General features: G+C 33.8%; 5 protein-coding genes across 5 annotated transcripts; 1 reads left to right on the forward strand and 4 right to left on the reverse strand.

Moving 5' to 3' along the window:
- Nucleotides 1-211: 211 nt before the first annotated feature.
- LOC120115196 lies at nucleotides 212-1,183 on the reverse strand. The gene has a single exon (XM_039135961.1). It carries the CDS (start codon nucleotides 1,181-1,183, stop codon nucleotides 212-214), a length of 972 nt encoding a protein of 323 aa, XP_038991892.1.
- A 4,208-nt stretch (nucleotides 1,184-5,391) lies between these two features.
- Nucleotides 5,392-7,953, reverse strand: LOC120115197. The gene is made up of 5 exons (XM_039135962.1): nucleotides 7,839-7,953; nucleotides 7,379-7,505; nucleotides 6,694-7,282; nucleotides 6,287-6,437; nucleotides 5,392-6,176 (listed from the first exon to the last, which is right to left on the reverse strand). Exons 1-5 carry the CDS (start codon nucleotides 7,951-7,953, stop codon nucleotides 5,392-5,394), a joined length of 1,767 nt encoding a protein of 588 aa, XP_038991893.1.
- A 504-nt stretch (nucleotides 7,954-8,457) lies between these two features.
- LOC120115198 lies at nucleotides 8,458-9,882 on the forward strand. Its single transcript, XM_039135964.1, has 3 exons — nucleotides 8,458-9,022; nucleotides 9,067-9,482; nucleotides 9,550-9,882. The coding sequence occupies exons 1-3, from the start codon at nucleotides 8,458-8,460 to the stop codon at nucleotides 9,880-9,882; spliced, it is 1,314 nt and encodes a 437-aa protein (XP_038991895.1).
- Nucleotides 9,883-12,429: 2,547 nt separating this feature from the next.
- LOC120115199 lies at nucleotides 12,430-12,804 on the reverse strand. The gene has a single exon (XM_039135965.1). It carries the CDS (start codon nucleotides 12,802-12,804, stop codon nucleotides 12,430-12,432), a length of 375 nt encoding a protein of 124 aa, XP_038991896.1.
- Nucleotides 12,805-15,841: 3,037 nt separating this feature from the next.
- On the reverse strand, nucleotides 15,842-16,804 carry LOC120115200. The gene has a single exon (XM_039135966.1). The coding sequence runs from the start codon at nucleotides 16,802-16,804 to the stop codon at nucleotides 15,842-15,844; it is 963 nt and encodes a 320-aa protein (XP_038991897.1).
- Nucleotides 16,805-23,851: the final 7,047 nt, after the last annotated feature.

Below are 23,851 nucleotides of genomic sequence, written 5' to 3' on the forward strand. Positions count from 1 at the left end.
AACAAAGAACCTATAAAGGAAAGATGCAAAATAAAGAAGCTGGTTGGATAACACTCGCATAAACTTTCTTTTTAATTTATTCTCATACTAGTACATTTTGGGTAATCCCCATAATAAAAGTACATAGCACGAGATTTATTAATACATAATAAACACACATTAGGTTCTAAGGAACACTAATTTATTTAATTCAATAGATGCCCCAGAGGCATTAGGCGTCAACCGGCACTTGTTCGGTCTTAAATTCGAGGTTGTAGTAATTAGAAACAGTGTAAGTGGCATCTTCCACTTCAGTTGTGTAAGAGTCCCCGTTGATAAGAGTATCGGTTTGTGTGAAGGTGAAGGGAACATCAGCCGTACCCTTGGTTGCAATCAATCTCACCACCACCTTAGTCATGGGAGGCACAACAACTCTATGTGCAACTTCCTTTATTGTGATGGTTATCAAGGTCTCATCCAACTCATTTAGTTCTTGTAATTGATTGAATGATTCGACCTTCCCGCCGTTGACGATGATCGGAAAGCTTTCGACGCGGAATGTCGCTTTCGCATCCAACTTCAGCAAAAGATTAGTCTTCCATATATTAGACCAGACGTCTTTATAACTGAGCGTCAAGTCTACGGTAGTGCTCAAATTCGGGTTACGGTTGATGGCAGAATTCTCAACCAAAACGACGGTTTCATTGTCGTAGACACGGGATTGATGGAGGTTGTATTTGATAGTAGAAATGTCCCTCTTGGTGACAGGCTCTTCCACCATTAGGCGAGCAACCAAGGTAGTAAACAGGCTGTTTGCATTCAAGCCGCTGATCAAAGTTTGTGTGAAGCGCCTGCAGAACTGATTGTTGGACAGGTTTAGAAGACCGATTGATTTGCTGTTAAGTTTGAAGGGTCGAAACAAGGTGGCTCTGTTGTCGTCGGCGTCACTGGTGCCATCCGCATCTGCCAAAATAAAATCGGGGTCACCCAAATTCCATAATTTACCTGAAGAAGTGTGCCTGATGCGGACGTTTCCTCCGCTTGCGGCCAAGATTTCCATAGTCACGGTTGGATCACTGATATCATTGGCCGTAAACTGCAAATGAGGCCGGCCCCGGAATTGACGAACACAGAGATACAGACCACTGTCTGCTGCTTTGATAGCCACGAACCTGGGCAATGCCAATGTCATTTCGGATTCCATTTTCACTCTTCTAAGTTTTGTTGTGGTTCTGCTTCACCATTTCTGTATGATATTTATAGCCAAAACATGGATGTCCATTTTTGCCTCTCGTGGAACATGTGGTTTGCCCAGTTTACACCATATCATAATTTTATTATATAAAAAAACTGTACATCACTCAACTCAAAATTTAATATCAATCAATATTAAAATAATTACTTATGTTACCAATAGAGTTGGTTCAAGTGGTAAGCAACTTGATATCGCTTAAGCAAGGTCTCAGGTTCAAGTATTTGTGTATGCATAAAAATCTCAACCGGGAGACTTACCCACCAAAGTCAGTTGTGCCACCTGAGTCGATCCAGATTAGACAGGACGAAACCTTAAAAATAGAGGGCAAAAAAAAAAAAACTACATAAATGATAACTGAATATACCACTGAACCACTGAACTATTTAAATGAGTTCAAAATGGCCACGACGTTAATATTTAATGGAGGTGTTTACCAATAAAAAATTAGTATAATTAGGGCGTGGGTCCTTGTAAAGTTACATATTTGCGGTGATGACACCTTGTTTTCTTTTCTTCTATTTTGGTCACTACTTGTATATGATTTGTTTCCTTGGATTTTCATTTAATCTAATTTGATCATGATTTTGTTTTTAATTTGTCTAATGCCTTAATTTGAGCATCAACTTTAAAATCTTTTATTATAACCATGTATTAAATTTGTAGATTAAATCCCCTAGATTTTAGAATTAATCAATTTGATCACCAAAATTAACTTTAATTATTAATTTTTAATTAGGTCTTAATTTCAATTTAATATAACAAAATGTTGTTTAACCGAGTACCCACATACCTGGTACCTGGTTTATTATCAAAAGCCGCTTATATATGATAGATAAGGTATACTCCTTCAGTGAAGAAATATCTTGCGAACTATAGATAACAATTAAAGGTAGTGTGATGCAAATATTTGAAAGTTTCATGAAGCAATTAATATCCACAAAGGTTAGTGTAGGGACTTCATAAAGAATAAACATATGTAATAAAATTTTAAAATTTTCGGATGTTATAAAATAATAAATTAAAATATATCCATCGATTTCAATGGCTAAAAAAACAAAAATTATAAAAATATAATTTAAAAATTATTTATAAAATATTAAAAATCTAAAATACTTTAATCAGAATAAAATTTATTTTTTTGCTAAGAAAAAGCATTTTATTAGTTCTTATTATTATAAACGTTTTTATATTTACAAAAATATTAATTTTGCACGTGAGAAGTTTTGTTGCTCTAGAACGTGGTCCCGAATCACCCTTTAGCTTTCAGTCTTTTACAATCACTCCAAGTGAGAAGAAGATATACAACTCGTTACTTGTGGTTGGGGGATTTCTCATTTTTCAAAAATAGTTTTATTTAGTCAATAATACATTTATTATCTTTGTATTATAATTTAACAATTAATTTTTACTTTTGTATGACCAGACATTTTTAGATTAATTTATCCTTTTCAGTGAGCTGTTTGCAAATCTCATACCTTGCATTGAATCGCTCGAATCGAATGAGTTGAACTAGACGAGTTGATCTTAAAGCCAGATTAGATTAAATTAAACTGTTGAATTAGATTGGGTTGGATTTGTGAAGTGGAATCGGATGATAAATTTTAATTATCGAATTATAGACTGGTGTATCCTTTTCTGATGGTAAATTCTCATTACTAAATTACAGACCGGTGCATCCTTATCGGATGTTAAAGTCCAATCACCACCGAATTACAGATTGGTGTGTCCTTATCGGATGAGTACAATTATCGATTTATAGGTTGGTGCATCCTCACCTAATTACTGTGGATTGTAGCTCACCTTCTTAGTTTGCCTTTCTTTCAGATTCTCTCGATCGTTAGGATTGTTCTAGTACTTGGAGGATCGACAAGTGATGTTTTTCATTCAACACAATACGATTATCACCAAACTTTTATTATTTTAAAAAAAAAAATTCTTTATTAAAGTTTTGAAGTATTATGTATTTTACTTTCGGAGATATTCTTTATGTGAGATATTAAACTTCATTTTGGCATGAATGTCTTATGAATTTATGAGATGTTATTTTAAGATGTTATGATTTGAAGAATTTTTGTCAGTCGTAACGCCTAGACCGAATTCAAAGAGATTAGTTACATAAATGATTGATCCGAATTCTTGAATAGATATTATCTTATAATTAACTCGAATTTATAAAAATGATAATAGATTACATTTCTCGATTAATATTTGGTCTAAATTGATAAAAGAATTTGACAACGTTGTTTTTCTTTTTTATCTTTTTGAAAATTCTTGAGAATATTGTCGGATAGTCATATATGAATATATATACTATTTTGACACATTTTAATCATTTATTGTGGTCCATTAACGAGTCAGCATCAACTATTTAATTATGAGATAAGTTTTAAAACAATACTGAAATTTTAATATATATATATATATATACGAAAATATATATGAATTTTGGTTTTATAAAATTTTATTAATATAACATTATTTTATATTTTTGATTTACCTATAATATAATCTTTTTTGTGTCATTTTTACTGGTTGTTGTTGTCTTCATCATTCATCAATAATCATTTGCAAAATATGAAAAAAGTAATATACCGCATGGAAAAATTATTAGAGGTCCGGTTGTAATATCCTAATTTTGTCCGATTCAAATTGGGTCGAGCATGATTGAAGAAAGATTTAGGGCGTTTGTGCATTAATTAATTAAGGAGGGGTGAATTAGATTGAAGAGCATTTTAAAGTCATGGGCATTAGGGCGATGGGAAGTTTGAGCATGGGTTCAAATGCTTGATTAATTATGTTTGGGTGACCATTTATTTCAAAGTTGGGATCCAAATTAAAATTCAATTTTGAAACCCTTTCATTGGATACCAAATTAAATAACAATTACCCAACATAATAGATTACAAATAATTTAAACCCAATACATTTCCAGCTAGGAATGGCAACGGGGGTTCGGGGCGGGTTTTGCTCCCCCGTCCCCGTCCCCGAAATGAATCCCCGTCCCCGTCCGTTTCCCATCGGGGATTTTTTTTGCCCCGTCCCCAAACCCTACCCGAAATGTTGTACCCGAACTCGACCCGATCCCGAAAAAAACCGAGCGTAGTTTTCATAAAAAAATAGAAAAAACGATCACAAAAAACTGGAAAATTAATCTACATGATTTACAAGTCAAACTACAGTCACAAATTCAAACCCAATTCTAAATAATTGTCTAAACTTCAAAATAAAACACATACATAATTAAAATACAAACTTGTTCCGATATTCAAATCATACAACGAAGATGCATACGTAATATTAAGTCAAATAAAGTCATCCAAAATCGTCGTGCCACTTTTGTCACTTTCTTTGGTAGCTCCCTACATTGAGAAATTTATCAATAAATCAACCAAATTTTACTTTAATAATTAATATAAAAAATATAAAATATATATATATATATATATATATATAATCGGGGCGAGGCGGGGCCGGGATACCTTGCCCCGTCCCCGAACCTGAACCCAAAAAAATCCCCGAACTTTACCCCGATATTCGACCCGATATTATTCAATCCACCTTAAGAAGATACTTGGGAGACCAATGACTTTAAGGGTAGCTGAGATGAAATCCCAATGGAGAGAATCAAATACTTTTTGGAGGTCAATTTTTAGAGCACACCTAGGAGAGATTTGCTTTCTTCCATATCCTTTTACTAGTTCCTGAGCTAGAAGAGTGTTGTCAATTATTGATCTTCTGCGAACAAAAGCAGACTAGTTAGGAGTAATAATTTCAGGAAGCAGTGTGGTCAGTCTTTTAACAAGGATTTTGGAGATGGTTTTGTACACCACTGAGCAACATGAGATAGGTCTGTAATCCTTGACAGTGCTGGGATTATGAAGCTTAGGAATCAAAGCTATAATTGTATAATTAAAAGCATGCAGGATGAAAGCTTCTTCAAATAAAAACCTGATAGCTTTGGTAACATCATCACCTACCACAGACCAAGTTTTTTTGAAAAAAAGAGGAGTAAATCCATCTGGGTCTGGGGATTTTTCATTTCCTTGACTAAATATGGCTTCTTTGATCTCCTCATTTCTAACAATTTTGACTAAGTCTGAAGAAAGCTCAGTAGGCAAGTAGAATTGGAGCAGACTTTTCAAGAATTGAGGGTCGGCTTACTGTAAATTAGGATAAGCAAAACCTAATTGATGCTTGAAGAAATCAAGGACTTCAGAAGCCATATCTTCAAAAGATTTCAGCCTTTTTCCTTGAGCATTAATTAGGACCCTAATGGTGTCATTTTTGTTTTTCGTTGCAATGATTGAATGGAAGTACTTTGTACACTTGTCTCCCTCTTTAAGCCACTTAACTTTGGATTTTTTCTTTAAAAATAGATTTTCAGCTTCCTCAAGAGCAGCAAGCTCATTTTGAACAGACAGATCCATATCAAGGGGGCCGGTTCCTTTAAGAGTAGAAATTTGGACTTGTTCCAGCTCTGTTTTCTTGAGTTTGACTCTAGCAGATAAATTATTGTAGGAGTTCTTACTCAAAGCTTGTAAACAAGGCTTAAGTCGTTTAAGTTTAAGAAAAAAAGCTTGTATAGGGTTACCATGAATAGGTTGCTGCCAAGATAGTCTCACTTCATCAAGGAAAGAATGATGATTGGACCAAAAGTTGAAAAACTTGAAAGGTTTGGGACGGTTGGTGTGGGCTTCTTTGTTCAACCATACAAGTGTCATGCAGTGATCAGAGGGTCCTGGGGCAAAAAATTCAATAAAAGACTTATTGAAGGAATTGGCCCAGTGAGAGTTTATAAGAACTCTATCAAGTTTCCTTGCTAAGAAGGCATCTTTTTGCTTGTTACTCCAAGTAAAGGAAGGGCCAAAAAATGGGTGGTCCTGAAGGAGAAGGTCTTGAACCACTTCAAGGAGGTCTTTCATATCAGTAGATAGATAAGGTCCTAAAACATCAGAGTCAGAGCTTTCTTTGTAGTGAAGAAAGGAGTTAAAGTCTCCTCCAAGAATCCAAGGGAGATAATTAAATTGGGAATTAAGTTCTCTAAGATGCTACCAGAGGTGTCTTCTAGTAGTGCCATTGTTACTACCATAGATAGCAGTGATGATGAAAGGGGTACTATTGAAGTGGCATTTGACAGTAATACTTTGGTCAGAAGAATTACAGAAGCAGATATCAATTCCTTTTTTTCCAGAGCAGCCAAATTCTTCCATTAGAGGCAAATTCATAATTAGTGAAAACGTTCCAGCTCTCAAATTTAGAATGTAAGATGTGGGCAGAATTATCAGACTTAATACGAGTCTCCATCAAGCAAAGGATATCTACTTTATAAAGGTTGGCCCTTTGGAGAACTTTTATTTACTTTTGAGGATTGTTTAATCATCTGATGTTATAAAAGCAAATTATTATTGGGAAGGAGAGTTTGAGGTTCCCCTTTTTTCTCTATTGGAAGGGGTTTTTACTTTAACAATTTGTTCCTTCTTTTTTGCTTTAAGTTCCTTAAGAAGGTTTGCTACTCCTGATGCAGCAGATCTAGTTTTCTTAACTTGAACCTCAGCAATAGGTGAGTTTTCATCAACAACATTAAGGATTTTAAATCTGTTAGCTGATCCCTTAAGAGCTACTTTAGATTTGACCTTAATGGGTCTGCCTCTACCTCTTTTAGGAATAGAGATAGGCTCTTGATCCTTGTCAGAAGGAGATTGAGACAGAGGAAGATTTCCTTCTTGGACTGATTCACCACTGTGGGGTAAATGATGTGTTGAAGAAGAATTTCCTTCAATAGCAGGAATGATATGAGGAACTGAAGAATCAACCTTGGAGGATTGTTCAGTTAGGACAGGCTGACTAACTGAAGCTTCTACTGTATGAATGTCCTTAGGATCAGACTGTTCCTTTGAGGGAGAGGAGTCTTGCTCTAGGTTTTGCAATTCTTCATGACTAACAGAAATCTTAGCTTCTAAGTTAGTAGCAGATACAGTCTTTTTTCTCCAAATTTTCGATGTGGAAGGAGTTGTTGGTTGTTTAGCAGGGCAATTTTTGTCTGAATGTCTGAATGAGACACATTTACTACATCTACTCGGAAATCAGGGAACTTCAACATATATAAGAGTGGTTTGACCATTAGCTAGTTCCACTTTAATAGACTCAGGAATGTCCTCTTTGGCTCCTATCTCTACACAGACCTTAGCATAATGAAGTCTAATTTTAGAAGCAGTGACATTGTCCATAGAGATTGGAGTTCCTAGAGCCCTAGAAATGTAGCTAAGGCCAGCTTGAGTATACAATTCAAGAGGAACATTATAAAGGTGTATCCAGATAGACAATCGAGCTAAATCAAAATCTAATCTTTGCATATTAGACTCCCATTTCCTTAAAATTAGAGGCTTGTTAATGATGTGCCATAGTCCATTTTTAAGGACCCAATCTCTTTCAGTTTAAGAAATAAAGGAAAAAACGTAAAGGTTATTTCCAACGTGACTGACCTAGACTCGTGCCCCTTTCGATTGATTGTTCCACAGGTTGGCGATGATCCTTTGCAAAGCAGAGAAATTTGGTGCGGCCCCAAGGAATTGACCTACTAAGGATGATTTCCAGTCTGCAATACCTGTCTCGAAGACCTCTGGTGGCGGGCAGACAATCGGAGAATTTTCAGACGATTTAGGGGGAAAATAGGTTAACTTTTGATCTTCTTGACATCTGAAAAGCTTCCTCCAATCCATAGAAAGAGATGAAATGATGAACAGAAAAGAGAGAAGATAGGAGAGTACAGATGATTGGCGACGAGAATTCCGGTGACGCGACTAGAGGACTCAGGCTCCATTAGTCCTGCTAACGTGCGCCTTGAGAGCGTCGAAAACGTGCGCCATTTATATTTACACATTTATTTTTTTGTTATTTACATTTCAGTACTTTATTTTTCCTGTTATTTACATTTATGCCTTTTATTTTCTCATATTTATATTTCAGTCCTTTCATTTTCTGTTTTTACATTTTTGCTTTTATTTTTCTGTTATTTACATTTCTGTCCTTTAATTTTATGTACTTTAATTCATGTCCTTTAAATTTCTGGCATTTACATTTCAGCCATTTACACTTGATGTGTTTATTTCCTGGTCCATATTTACTGTTGAATGCTATGTAAATTTAATGTTTTTGAATGATTGGTATTATTATATTTTGGGTCCTTCTGGTTCATTTATGTATGCGTACTAATCCTGATTCGAATGGCATTGCCAAGGTTTATCGTGCTCAGATCCCCGGCTGCCAAAGCATACCTTAGCTTCAAAAAAGAGAATGATCTTTACAGCGGGTACGCCGAGTTTTCAGAACCTTTGGTTGTTAGCTCGGATGCAAAATTCGAAGTGGAATCGGCTAAAGGTGGACTTGTGCACATAAGAAACTGTGCTACCAACAATTACTTGGAGCGAACGGAAGACGATTCCATCTCCGGGAAGCCGGACGAGCAGTACTGGATCACCGTAACCGCGGAGAAGAAGGAAGAAGACCAATCCAAGGAGTCGTGCACGTTGTTCAAGCCCATGGAGGAAGACGCCGTTAATAAAACGTACCGATTTGTTCATGTTCAATCTGGATGCTACTTATGCCTACGCTTGAACCCTTCATCGGATGTTAGTGCAGGCGTGTTGGCCAACAGCACTAAAGTTGACTCCGATGGCAATGATATCTTCAGAGTTATTGATTGGGACTGGTTGGTGATCCTTCCTAAGTTCGTGGCATTTAAAGGAAACAATGATAAGTACCTGCGCCTTATTGAGATCGAGGTTACCCGTATTTACAGTTTTCGGGTGAGGATATTGGTGATGCATCTGCAGCAATGGAGATTTTCTATACTCCGAATGGAATCATCCGCATCAAGGCGATTAATTCGAAAAAATATTGGAGGCGTAGCCCGAACTGGATTTCGGTCGATTCCGATGACACGGTTGGTAACGATAAGGACACTCTGTTTCGTCCCTTCAAAGTTGATAGCAAGACAATTGCTCTTCTCAACTTGGGCAACAATACGTTCTGCAAGCGCCTCAAAACCGAGGGAAAGACAAGCTATCTTAATGCAGGCATCCCATCTGCTACCAAAGAGACCTACCTCAAGGTGGAAGAGCCTGTGTTGTCGAGGAAGATCGAAAATATCACGTACCTGACTGAAAATTCTCGTATTTACAACAAAAAAGTCGAAATAGTGGCCAGGAGTACCGCTATTAACCATTCAAAAGAATCCAACACGCAGGAGGTGAAGCTTCAGTATACAGACACCAAGACTAGTACTTGGGAAAGTCATGTTTCTCTAAGTCTTGAAGCAAAAGCCTCCTTCGAATTCGGAATTCCGATCATCGCGGACGGTGAACATTGAAATAACAGCTAGCGCTGAATCGGTATTCGAATGGGGAGAGACGACCACCACCAGAACTGTCTTGGAAGTGACACACAAAGTTACTGTGCCTCCGATGACGAAGGTGACGATGTATATGGTGATGACCAGAAGCAAGTGCGATGTGCCCTTCACGTACACTCAAAAGGACGCTCTTTATAATGGGGAAGTTGTGACAACTGTGGTCAAAGGTAACACTTACAAAGGTTCTAATTACTACAACACAGACTTCAATGTCAAAGAAGAACCACTTACCTCTTGAACCGAGGAACAAGAGAGGAACTTCAAGGCTCGTGTTTGCTTGCGTACTCGTTAAATTAAACTAAATAAATTCATGTTTCCTCAGTGGAAGCATTGTGTGCTAATAAGCTTGTAGGTCTGTCATTTGTGTGTCTTGCGTACTTATTAAACTAAACTAAATAAATTAATGTTTCCTCAGTGGAAACATTGAGTGGTAATGAGCTTGTAGGGTCGTCATTTGTGTGTGTTGCGTACTTATTCAATTATACTAAATAAATTCGTGTTTCCTTCATATGGAAGTACTTGTTATCTTATTATTATTATTTTAAGGAAAAGTTAACTTTTGTTGAAGAACGATATGAAAATCTAAGTTGATAGGCTTACCCTATACAAGCGATCTTAGTATCTTTTAAAATCACTAGATAAAGCATGAGAGATACCGCTCAAAACAACAAAAATATCGGATTATGTTGAAGAATCGGGTAAAGAAAATGAAAGAACACAAGAATTTTTAACGAGCTTCGCTCACCCCGCTCCATCCCCTGTCCTCTTTACCGGTATATTTATGAGTCATACCTAACAGATTATATAAATGCTCTTGTATTGTATATAAGTTGCTTATTTTCTGGAAGAATATTTTATTAAACAAACCTAAATTATAGGCCTCGTTAAAAACTTTCCTAAACCTAGATGGAGGAAAATAGTACTCTTAACTAGGAAAAGCGAATCTAACCAATAAACGCTAGCAATACAGCTTCAAACAACCAACACTGAAGCCCTTACACGATGTATATAAGTTGTTGATCTAAATATTATTATTTTCTAATCAATGTCTCCAAACATATTGAATTATAGGTGGCGCAAGAATTTCATAAAAGACCTTGTAAACAAAATGCATATAGATGGTATTCAAGGTCCAACAATCATGAGATGATGTGGTTAGCGGTTTTAATCATTTTTTAAGATAAAATGAGCAAGGATAAAGTAAAACCCGTTGTACAAAGTGGTTTGCGATGGTGGAAGTCTGGTCGGAGGAGATAGAGTGTCGGAGCCGTTGGGCATGGTTGTCTTGTAAAGGAATCTTGACATTTGCATTAAGCCAAAAAAATTCCGAAATATAGCAAGAAAATAGGGTGAATTTATCTCTATCGATGACAAACCTTGATCTCGAGTTCATTCGAAAAGGTTTTACTTTAAATTACCACGGATTATCCAAGTCGAGTGGAAGATAGATTCGACATGAAGGTGGGGAAAGGGCTTTTTAAAGTCAGTGTGTCCGAGTTGAGTCGTGCTTTAGCCCAGTATCTATTTGAGAGGAGTTGTCACGGAAACTGTTGAGAAATGATGAAAATTTTAAACTATAAGTTATATTAATTATTGGTAGGATCAAAAGTTTGAATAATAAAATTATGATTTTATATTTTACTCTATGAGACATTTAAAACGATCTATAATATTCTCAAAATGATGGAGTGATAAATAAGAAACTAATAATCAAAATAAGCTAAATGTAACTGTTGTTAAAGGCCAATATGTTGGGTTTAGAGGCCACTTAGGTACTAGGATCTTTGAGTTATTCGAAAACTTTGTCAAGAAGGCATGTGTATTCATGCCAACCTTATTTATATGTCCGTCCTAAGTCCAGTTTCATTCCGTGGAATCCTCTGTTTGTGTTGTAAGTTGCCTTGGTTGCACTGGAAACAAATGCACTGGAATTTTGTGTTTGTTGGATGTTTATTGCTACATTTTGGTGGTGGTGTTATTTGTTCACTGAGTTGTCTTCGTGGGTGGTAGTGTTCTATTATGTAGTACTCTTTTCTCCCAATTAGGTTAGAGAAGTTTTTAATGAGTCTCGTAAGTACGACTTCACACTCTATTAAGGTTAGGTGATTACAAAGTAGTATCTGTTCTAAATACTCTCAAATCATTTGACAATGAACGTTTAATCACCCTATCCTCTAAGAATATAAACAATTCATTTAATCACCGAAGTAAATTGATTCATGCAATGTTTTAAAATTAGGACATGGTAAAACTACACCTTTACCCCTAAATATATAAATTTTGATAATCCTTTAGATAATCATATAAATAAAAATTAAAATATTAAAAATTATATTCTAACCTTTCTACCCATATACATCAAAATATCTCGTGTTATAAAAGTTCCTACACTTAAAAGTGGATTACTTTCATGTAAGAATAATAAAATTCTTTACAAGATAATGTTTGAGAACTTGTCTCATTACGTGAATGTACAAAGCTGAATGGTTGCAAATAGATATTTAAAAACCAAGATGGATGTAAATGTTAATTGTTAATAGGTATAAAGCATGTCTTGTATCTAAATGATATATGTAAAAAAAAAAGACATCAATTTTGTAAACTTCTTTTTAGTCTTGTTGAAAAACTTTTTCAAAATAATTATGATTTTTTTTTTGGATAATTCAGATTTTTATTACCCAAAATAGCAAAGTCATGCTACAACCAAACAACCAATCAACAAAAGAAACAAAAGCTTAATTACAAATCAATGATTGGTTAGACTATACCCCAAGCATTACTGAGGTTAGAGTTGGTATTCTAGTCTGTTAATAACTTTGTCCCTAAGTCGAATACCAACAGTATCAATGATGTCTTTAAGAATAACAACAACATCCCGAAAACGAGCCTGAAATATTCTCTGATTCCGTTCCTGCCATAGGTAATAGATAAACGCATTCCACGAGATCTTCAAAATGGTGGTGAGTAGAGACTTCCCCTTCCAAGTTAAGCAAGCACGAGATACCATTCCTTCCCATGTCGAAAAATTCTGATTCATCCCGTTCAGATTTAAGATAGAATTCCATAGACGAGCAGCCATGGAGCAGTTAGAAAATAGGTGGTTTCTAGTTTCTTGATGAGAATTGCAGTTAACACAGAGACCATCTGTGGAAACTCCCATTTTTTGTAATCGATCTTTGGTTGGTAACCTGTTCAAAATGGCCATCCAAGTGATTAGGCTGTGTTTCGGTATATGAATAGGGTACCAAATGAGACGATGCCAAGAAACTTTCTGCCCTTGTAACCGGATGCTATCCCATATTTCCTTAGTCTGCAGCGAACCAGTAGAAATAAGAGGAAATGCAGTATGCCTAAACTTTAAAATCCGTCTAAAACCCCAGCTGACATTAGTTTCAGGTTCGAATTGCCAGAAATCCTGAATATATTCGACGTAATGCAATGTATTCGACTTTATCCTGAATTACATAAGTTAGATTTTAATTGTATTTCTCAGGATATAAACAACACTAAAAAAACTAATATATTCGACGTAATGCAATATATTCGACTTTATCCTTCATCTGCTTAACTCATCTGTTATCTTTATTACAAGTCTTCAAAGGGGTGCTGAGTTTGTGAGACAACGATTTTGGATTAATGCAATTCAAATTTTAATAATATATGTACATCAATCTCAATGTCACGTGTTTGTTGTTGGAATTTAATATAATAAATTGATGCTATTAAAAATATATACACTAAATTAATTTAATTATTTGTATACAAATATCAAAATGGTTGGTGATTAAAATTAGTTCAAACACATATAATATAATGCATATACGTCAATCTCGATGTCACGTGCTTGTTGTTGGAATTTAATACATATACGGTTTGCCATTCTTGGAGTAAGCGTTGATGTAGGATTTCTTTCTATACATTATACTATATATTAGGGATAAATTACAAGAAGGATCATTTAATTATAAGATAGTTTCAATTTGACCACTTTAACGCCCTAAAATTAGAAAAGTGGTTCGATCGAGTCCAATTTAAAATCTCTTTGGTGTAGGACCATATATATATATATATATATATATATCCAGCGGAGAATTATGTTTGAAAATAAAAGAAGTTGGTTGCATAAAACACATGATTTTTTTATTATTATTCTCATGATTGAAGTAGTTTTTGGGTAAACCCATAGTAAAAGTACATGAGGTTTATTAATAGATAGATCTTCGATATGTGAACATATAATATTTTTGTTCTTAAATGTATCGTACGAATCAATTTGACTGCTATCCAACGATCCATACTCAAATTGTTTAAATATCTACTTAACATCCTAAAATCATATGTTATGTCTAAATGTGTACAAACCTGAACATACATTAAGCTCTTTATTTATTTAGTAAGTATATGAAATCTATTTACATTTTCTTAGTTCAAAATCATTCTTAAGGCATTGATTAAAACTAAACTTGTTTCCTTTGATAACAATGGTATATGCTGATTTACTTCCACTGAACTTGAGGTATACACAATCGTTAACAAGATTTATCTCAAAATCAAACGAAATAATCACTTAATAAAATTTTGTTATATCATTGAACAAAGTCATACTTAAGCTCATAAATGGATTTCCCTAATTTATATATAATTAATTTTTATCATTAGATATAATTGTCTAATTGCACTAAATAAATCATCTAATCAATGTTATCATTGAGAAATACAATTGTGAAATCTAACTTATATAACTCAAGATTAAATATGAGCAACAAGTATCATGATTATCCTGAAAAAATCTTTCAACGAAACCAAAGAAAAAATCTCTACAAAATTGATGTCTTCTTTCTAAGTATATCCTTTAGATACAATGCATGCCTTATACCTATCAACATTAACATTTACATCCATCTTGGTTTTAAATATCCATTTGCAGCCAATCTACTTTGTACATTCACGTAATGAGACAAGTTCTTAAACATTATCTTGTAAAGAATTTTACTCTTCTTACATGAAATTAATCGACTTTTGAGTGTAGAAACTTTTATAACACGACAAAAGTTAATTAGATCATCATTCATCATTCCACTATCATCATTATTTCTTAGAGAAATAAAACATAATCATTTAAATAACATTTCTCTCATCTCGTGGATCTTCTTAATGACACTTGTTCTTTGAGTTTATTGTATCTTGTTGAGGTCCTAGATTAATTTCTTGATGACGACATGTATGAACACACGAATATCATCAAAAATGATAATACGAATCGCGTTATAATCCAGTTCCACCTCAAAAGTAATGCCTCAAACCTATATTTCTCTCTCCAAACTCAACATCCTCAAAAATAATGTTATAAGTCTCACCTAAAAAATATTTCTAGTTATGAGATAATAAAACTTATAACCCTTAAATCACTTAGAATAACCAAAGTAGTGGCTTAATGTCCTAATTTATTACAAAAGAGAAAAATCCTTTTTAACATATTGTTTTCTCTTTTGAGTTGGACCCTTAACAAATGTATTTTGATTTTATTTTTGCTTTTATTTTTATATACACTTTTAAAATTAGTACTTTCAAACTTATTATGCTTCAACATTTATTCCTCTTGAATACAATGAAAAATGAACTCATTTAAAGTTCATTTTTCCATTTGAGTTGATTAAACTCTATAGGAAGCGGTATTGAGTCATAAGAACAAATAATTTTTCAGAAAAACACAATCTTAAGTGATTTAAGTCTTGAAGCAATATGAAACATATTCATGATGTGCTTTCTCATATTTCCTTGACCTTTATATACATCAAAGAAATAAAAAATAATAATGTCATAAGAAAGATTAATGGTGAAGCAGATTAAGATGCTTGTTTCAATTCAATTTTCAGTTCAATTCATTAAGAGCGAAACAACATAAGAAAAAGAAAAGGAAATAATGATTAGAGTTTTCAATTCAATTTATTAAAAATTGAATAACACACATAAAGGAAAGATGCAAAAGAAAAAACAGTTGATTGCATAACACACATAATTTCTTTTATTTATTCTCATGATAGAAGTAGTTTGTGGGGTAAACCCACATTAAAAGTACATGAGATTTATTAATACATAAAAGGAAAACACACATTAAGTTCCATGAAAGGAGCACTAATTTATTTTATCCAGTAGATGCACACAAACAGACAGTGTGTGCTTATGTTATGCCCTAGCTAGGCGTCAATCGGTTCTTCTCTGGTCTGAAATTGGAGGTTGTAGTAATTAGAAACAGTGTAAGTGGCATCTTCCACTTCAGTTGTGTAAGTGTTCCCGTTGATCAGAGTGTCACGTTGCGTGAATGTGAAGGGAACATCACACTTACCCTTTGTTGTAGTCAAACTCAGCACCACCTTAGTGTTGGGAGGCACAACAACTTTGTGCACAACTTTCTTTCTTGTGGTCGTAATCATGGTCCCGTCCAACTCATTTCCTCGTTGTCCTTGATTGAGTGATTGGACCCTCCCACCGTCAACGATGATCGGAAAGCTGGTGATGTCGAAGGTCCCTTTCGCCTCCAACTTGAGCGAAAGATTAGTCTTCCATATATTAGACTTGACATCTTCATAGCTGAGCGTCAAGTCCTCCGTAGTGCTCGAATTGGGGTCACTGTTGATTGCAGATTTCTCAACCAAAACTACGGTTTCATTGTCGTAGACCCTGGATTTATCGAGGCGGTATTTGATATTAGAAATCTCCCTCTTGGTGACAGTCTCTTCCACCTTTAGCCGAGCAAAAAAGTCTGTAATATCGGTCATTGCATTGAAGCCGCTCGTCAAAGAGCCTGTGTAGCGCTTACAGAACTTATTGTTGCCGAGGTTTAGGAAAGCGATTGATTTGGTGTTAACATTGAAGGGTCGAAACAAGGTGTTGTTGTCGGAATCGCTAGTTTTATCTGCATCTGCCAAAATAAAATCAGGGTTACCCAAATTCCAAAATTTACCTGAAGAAATGTGCCTGATGCGGATTTTCCCATCGTTTGCAGGCAAGATTTCCATAGCTACATTTGGATCACTGATATCACTGGCTGTAAACTGCAAATGTGGTCGCCTATTGAATTCAACAACGCACATATACTGACCATTGTCTCCTTTCAGAGCCACAAACCTGGGCAATACCAATGTCAATTCGGATGCCATTTTCACTCTTCTAAGTTGGTGTAAGTAGTTGTGATTCTGCTTCACCATTTTGGTATGATATTTATAGCCGAAACATGGATGCCCATTTTTGCCTCTCGTGGAACATGTGGTTTGTCCAGTCAGAAACGACGAAACATGAAAGAAACATTATTTTTCTTCTTCTTTTAATGGTGTTAATAACTCATCCATATCTTAATTGTCAAGATTAAAATAGTATATATATTAAATTAACTTTGGTGGGTAGATCTCCCAGCAGGGATTTTCTGCATATACAATGATTTGAACTAGAAATTTTGTTTAAGCGATATCAAACTGCTTACCACGAAAAACTAATTCTCGTTTATTTGAACTACTTGTTTTCCAACCGTTTTGATATTTGCAAACAAATAATTAAATTAAATTATTATATATATTTTTAATAGCATTAATTTATTATATTAAATTCCAACAACAAACACGTGACATTGAGGTTGATGTACATATATTATTAAAATTTGAATTGCATTAATCCACTCAGCACCCCTTTGAAGACTTGTATTAATGGTAACAGACGAGTTAAGCAGAGGATGGACAAAGTCGAATATATTCCAACTGGGTTTTTCATATTCCAAGGGATCTTCCATATCTCTCGTTACAGTAAAACACTGCTTACATATCTTGAATATATTCCATCAGGGATGCTTAACATTTTAATCAATTTTAAAATTTTTGGAGGCCACCTGGAATAGGGATCCTTACAAGAAGATAGTTTTTTAGTGCTGCTTATATCCTTCCCTGGATTGGCTGTTGGTTTCATCATGTATACAATAGAAATCAGCAAAGCCAAACTTGTTTCACTAACCCAAGATGTAAGATCCCAAACAATTTCCTATCATTCCTATAAAACACATCTCTGAAATATAAACCCCGATAATTACAGAAATCACAAAAGGAATTACATCCCCTAAAATAATTTTTTTTCGTAATTCTAAAGTCTAAAACATATTCTATATTTATAAAGAAAACAAATTCGATCACTAAGAATCCTTGCTCCATAAAATTTCTTACCTAAATAAATTTAATCATCAAGTAATCTCCAACTGATATAATTGCAATGAATTCAGTAACCATGCTCCCAGAGTAACCATGCTTGTTGGGTCAGGCTTCGGTTGGATTTTGTATTTGGACCCTTGTTGGATTCTTTTGGACTGGACCAGACTTGGATTGGACCAACAAAACAAAGTAAAATAAATTAATAATATAATAATAATAATATATTATATATAATAATTAAATATGTACATATACTTATATATTTTTAAAAAACTATATTTTTTTTCAAAAATGATATATACTATATATATGTTCAAAACTATATATTTTAAAAAAGAACTATATATTATATATATATATATCATATTACATCATACTATTAATAAGAACCGTAAAATAACTTCAGACGAAAACGGGTGTCTACAGCAGTAACAGACAGTCTGCTACATCGGCTTTTCGACCACGCTGGACAGTTGCTGCCTTGCAAAGCTTCCGGTAAAGAAAGGGCAAAATCGTCGAGCCCCAACTAGTATTCCAGCACACATCGAAGTTGTCCAAATATCGTAGATACTAGGTGTGCGCCAAATTATCGGATTTGTCCGGCAATAATATCCCTCTGATCATTTGGAGAAGAAATACTCGGGACGTGAAAATAACCCCCGCCTCAGTAGATTTGTCTGTGACATGGAAATCGGATTCAAACCACGTAATTCGTACCCGATAGCCCTCGGTAGATTATCCTGGCCTCATCCAACTCAATCTGTCGTTGGTCCAGTTCGAACAATTCGACCTTCCCACCATCACCGATGATCGGAATGCTTTTGACGTCGAATTGTTCTTTTACCATTTTTAAAGACTGATACCGAAAGCAACACATTTGAAAATCTGTCTTCTTGTTGAGCCTTCTTGAACGACCTCTTTGCTTCTGTGTTTTTCTTCATTTATGCTTCAAGGATGTCATTATCATGATCGAAACAAGCAACATATGCGCTCTCATATCAATTTTTTAAAAGATAATGACAAACATAATGATCACACAATAAAATAAAACTAAGATTTTACTTGAAAAATCCTTTCGAGTTAAATCACTGACAAAAGATGAAAATTTACACTAATGTTGAAAATAGAATAATATAAGAGGAATCTCCATGAATAACTTGACATCTAACCCTAATAGTTAGTATCTATTTACGAGGATAATTACCTGATTACGAAAAAAATTACATAGTAAAAAACCTATTCAATCAACACAAAATAGAATAGACTCCTTACTTTCAATCAAATTATGTTTTCTACTTTTCAATTTTCTCTTAAATTTACATCTTCACTAACCTGCGTCAAATTGAATTCTGGTCTTCTCTCTAGAAAAAAAGCCTTAACCGTTAATGAAAAAACAACGAAAACAAGGCGCGGAAAACGTGCTTCCTTGGATTTTACAATCATTCCATGTGTTATATTAATTTTTATTAACAATTATTGATGATGATGAAACAATGAATATGAACGATATTAAAAAAATGTTTTCATTTGAAGTTTTAAATAAATTAAAGCTAAGCATTGATGTCAGAAGAGGTATTGACGGTGCCGGCAATGGTCCCAACTTGGGTTTTTAAGTGTTCAAACTCAAGTCCAAATTATGAGTGTATAAGTCTCAGCTAATTTTATTAATTTAAATGTAAAAATATTAAAATCATCAATATTTTTAATCATAAAGATAAATTATTCATTTAATACTTCATTTATTCTCACGTTTAGATATTATAATTTTTTTATTAACAACTATTGATCCTAACGAAAACGATGAATACAATTGATAATATTAGATAAAGAAGTTTTCATTTGATAATATAATAAAGACGTATGCATGAAACTTACGTTTAAACTAAAACACATGTTTAGGTTTTGTAATATAATAAAGACAGAGAAAAATAGGTATAGTTTTATTATTTATATTTTGTTTTCTCAGCGCATTAATAATTCTATTTATTATAAAATTCACGTACAGTGGATGCAAAATAAGCCCGAAGACATCCATACGAAGCATCTTAATCTGCTTCACTATTAATTTTTCTTATGACATCACGTTTTTTTATTTCTTTGATGTATATAAAGTATAAAGGTTGATGAAATATGAGGAAACACATCATGGATATGTTTCATATTGCTTCAAGACTTAAAGCACGTACTTAAGATTGAGTTTTTCTGAAAAAAATATTTGTTCTTATGATTTAGTATCGCTTCCTTTAGAGTTTAATCAACTCAAATGGAGAAATTAACTCTAAATGAGTTCATTTTTTATTGTATGTAAAAGGAAGAAATGTTGAAGCATATAAATTTGGAAGTACTAATTTTAAAGTGTATATAAAAATAAAAGCAAAAATAAAATCAAAATACAGTTGTTAAGGGTCCAACTCAAAAAAGACAACAATATGTTAAAAATGATTTTTCTCTTTTGTAATAAATTAGGACATTAAGCTACAACTTTGGTTTTCTAAGTGATTTAAGGGTTATAAGTTTTATTATCTCATAACTAGAAATGTTTTTTAGGTGAGACTTATAACATTATTTTTGAGGATGTTGAGCTTAGAGAGAGAAATATAGGTTTGAGGCATTACTTTTGAGGTGGAACTGGATTATAACGCGATTTGTATTATCACTGTTGATGATATTTATGTGTTCATACATGTCGTCATCAAGAAATTAATCTGAGATTTACTTCGAGATTTTGGAAGGCGCTACATACGGCTTTGGGAACAAGATTGGATTATAGTACATCCTTTCATCCACAAACTGATGGTCAATCTGAGAGAGTGATTCAGATACTGGAGGATATGTTGCGGGGTTGCGTAATCGATTTTCATGGTAGCTGGGAGAACTTTTTGCCGTTGGCTGAATTTGCTTACAATAACAGCTATCAGACCAGCATTCGTATGGCACCTTACGAAGCATTCTATGGGCGTAAATGTCGCACTCCGATCTGTTGGACTGAGTTGCGTGATAGGAAGACTTTGGGACCTGAGTTAGTGCGAGAGACGAAAGAAATAGTCAGATTGATCCGTGACTGTTTGAAAGAGGCATTTGATAGGCAGAAGTCTTATGCAGATCAGAGAAGGAAAGATATACAATTTGAGGTTGGTGATCAGGTCTTTTTAAAGGTATCACCGTGGAAGAAAGTACTGAGATTTGGGCGTAAGGGTAAATTGAGTCCAAGATTTATTGGACCATTTCGTATCTTGAAGAAGGTAGGACCTGTTGCATATCAGCTTGAGTTGCCTTCCCAACTCAGTCGTATACATGATGTCTTTCATGTATCAATGTTGAGGCGATATCATCCAGATCTAGATCACATCATTCAGGTTGAGGATGTAGAGCTGAGACCTGATTTGTCATATGAGGAGGAGCCTATCCAGATCTTAGAAAGAGATGAGCGAGTTCTTCGGAATAGGCGTATTCCAATGGTCAAAGTTCAATGGAGTAACCGAGGCGTATTCCAATGGTCAAATGTCAAAATCGTCGAGCCCCAACTGGTATTCCGGCACACAGCGAAGTTGTCCAAATATCGTAGATAATGGGTGTGCACCAAATTATCGGATTTGTCCGATAATAATATCCCTCTGATCATTTGGAGAAGAAATGCTCGGGACGTGAAAACAACCCCCGCCTCGGTAGATTCGTCCGTGACTTGGAATTCGGATTTAAACCACGTAATTCGTACCCGTTAGCCCTCGGTAGATTATCCTGGCCTCATCCAACTCAATCTGTCGTTGGTCCAGTTCGAACAATTTGACCTTTCCACCATCTCCGATGATCGGAATGCTTTTGACGTCGAATTGCTCTTTTACGGTTTTTAAAGATCGATACCGAAAGCAACACATTTGAAAATATGTCTTCTTGTTGAGCCTTCTTGAACGACATCTTTGCTTCTGTGTTTTTCTTCGTTTATGCTTCAAGGATGTCAGTATCATGATCGAAACAGGCAACATAGGCACTCTCATATCAATTTTTTTAAAAGATAATGACAAACATAATGATCACACAATAAAATAAAACTAAGATTTTACTTGAAAAATCCTTTCGAGTTAAATCACTGACAAAAGATGAAAATTTACACTAATGTTGAAAATAGAATAATATAAGAGGAATCTCCATGAATAACTTGACATCTAACCCTAATAGTTAGTATCTATTTACGAGGATAATTACCTGATTACGAAAAAAAATTACATAGTAAAAAACCTATTCAATCAACACAAAATAGAATAGACTCCTTACTTTCAATCAAATTATGTTTTCTACTTTTCAATTTTCTCTTAAATTTACATCTTCACTAACCTGCGTCAAATTGAATTCTGGTCTTCTCTCTAGAAAAAAAGCCTTAACCGTTAATGAAAAAACAACGAAAACAAGGCGCGGAAAACGTGCTTCCTTGGATTTTACAATCATTCCATGTGTTATATTAATTTTTATTAACAATTATTGATGATGATGAAACAATGAATATGAACGATATTAAAAAAATGTTTTCATTTGAAGTTTTAAATAAATTAAAGCTAAGCATTGATGTCAGAAGAGGTATTGACGGTGCCGGCAATGGTCACAACTTGGGTTTTTAAGTGTTCAAACTCAAGTCCAAATTATGAGTGTATAAGTCTCAGCTAATTTTATTAATTTAAATGTAAAAATATTAAAATCATCAATATTTTTAATCATAAAGATAAATTATTCATTTAATACTTCATTTATTCTCACGTTTAGATATTATAATTTTTTTATTAACAACTATTGATCCTAACGAAAACGATGAATACAATTGATAATATTAGATAAAGAAGTTTTCATTTGATAATATAATAAAGACGTATGCATGAAACTTACGTTTAAACTAAAACACATGTTTAGGTTTTGTAATATAATAAAGACAGAGAAAAATAGGTATAGTTTTATTATTTATATTTTGTTTTCTCAGCGCATTAATAATTCTATTTATTATAAAATTCACGTACAGTGGATGCAAAATAAGCCCGAAGACATCCATACGAAGCATCTTAATCTGCTTCACTATTAATTTTTCTTATGACATTACGTTTTTTATTTCTTTGATGTATATAAAGTATAAAGGTTGATGAAATATGAGGAAACACATCATGGATATGTTTCATATTGCTTCAAGACTTAAAGCACGTACTTAAGATTGAGTTTTTCTGAAAAAAAATATTTGTTCTTATGATTTAGTATCGCTTCCTTTAGAGTTTAATCAACTCAAATGGAGAAATTAACTCTAAATGAGTTCATTTTTTATTGTATGTAAGAGGAAGAAATGTTGAAGCATATAAATTTGGAAGTACTAATTTTAAAGTGTATATAAAAATAAAAGCAAAAATAAAATCAAAATACAGTTGTTAAGGGTCCAACTCAAAAAAGACAATAATATGTTAAAAATGATTTTTCTCTTTTGTAATAAATTAGGACATTAAGCTACAACTTTGGTTTTGTAATAAATTTGGTAATTGAATTTTACTATCTCTCCTATTTCACTCACTGTATTTTAAATCTTTTCAATTTCCTCACTGAACTTAATACATTGGGTTGTTTTGGATCATAATATTCTAATTATGGAGTGTAATTCTAATTAGTATCCGAGATAATGCACAATTCTTTTCTTTTTGGATCATAATATTCTTAAAATAAGAAATTTTCTTCATATGAATATTTTATTATATTTTTAATTAGGTAATCTTATATCTTAACATAAGAAATTTTATATTGTACCAAAAAACATAAGAAATTATATATTCCAAGAGTTCTATTCTCATAAATAATCTTATATTTTATGAACCAAATACCCTTAAAAGGGTACGCCAAGTATTTTGAATTTACAACCTAAGTCATGGTATAGTTGCGTATGGAGGAAGATGTTGAAGCATAGAGACACCCACATATTTCTATGATTTTGTTTTAATCATCCAGTTATTTTCTTTTTCAAAATCATATATAACAATACATTTTGATCACCAG

Source organism: Hibiscus syriacus, unplaced genomic scaffold (assembly GCF_006381635.1).
Source record: "Hibiscus syriacus cultivar Baekdansim isolate YM2019G1 unplaced genomic scaffold, ASM638163v2 tig00110258_pilon, whole genome shotgun sequence".
Lineage (NCBI taxonomy): Eukaryota > Viridiplantae > Streptophyta > Magnoliopsida > Malvales > Malvaceae > Hibiscus > Hibiscus syriacus.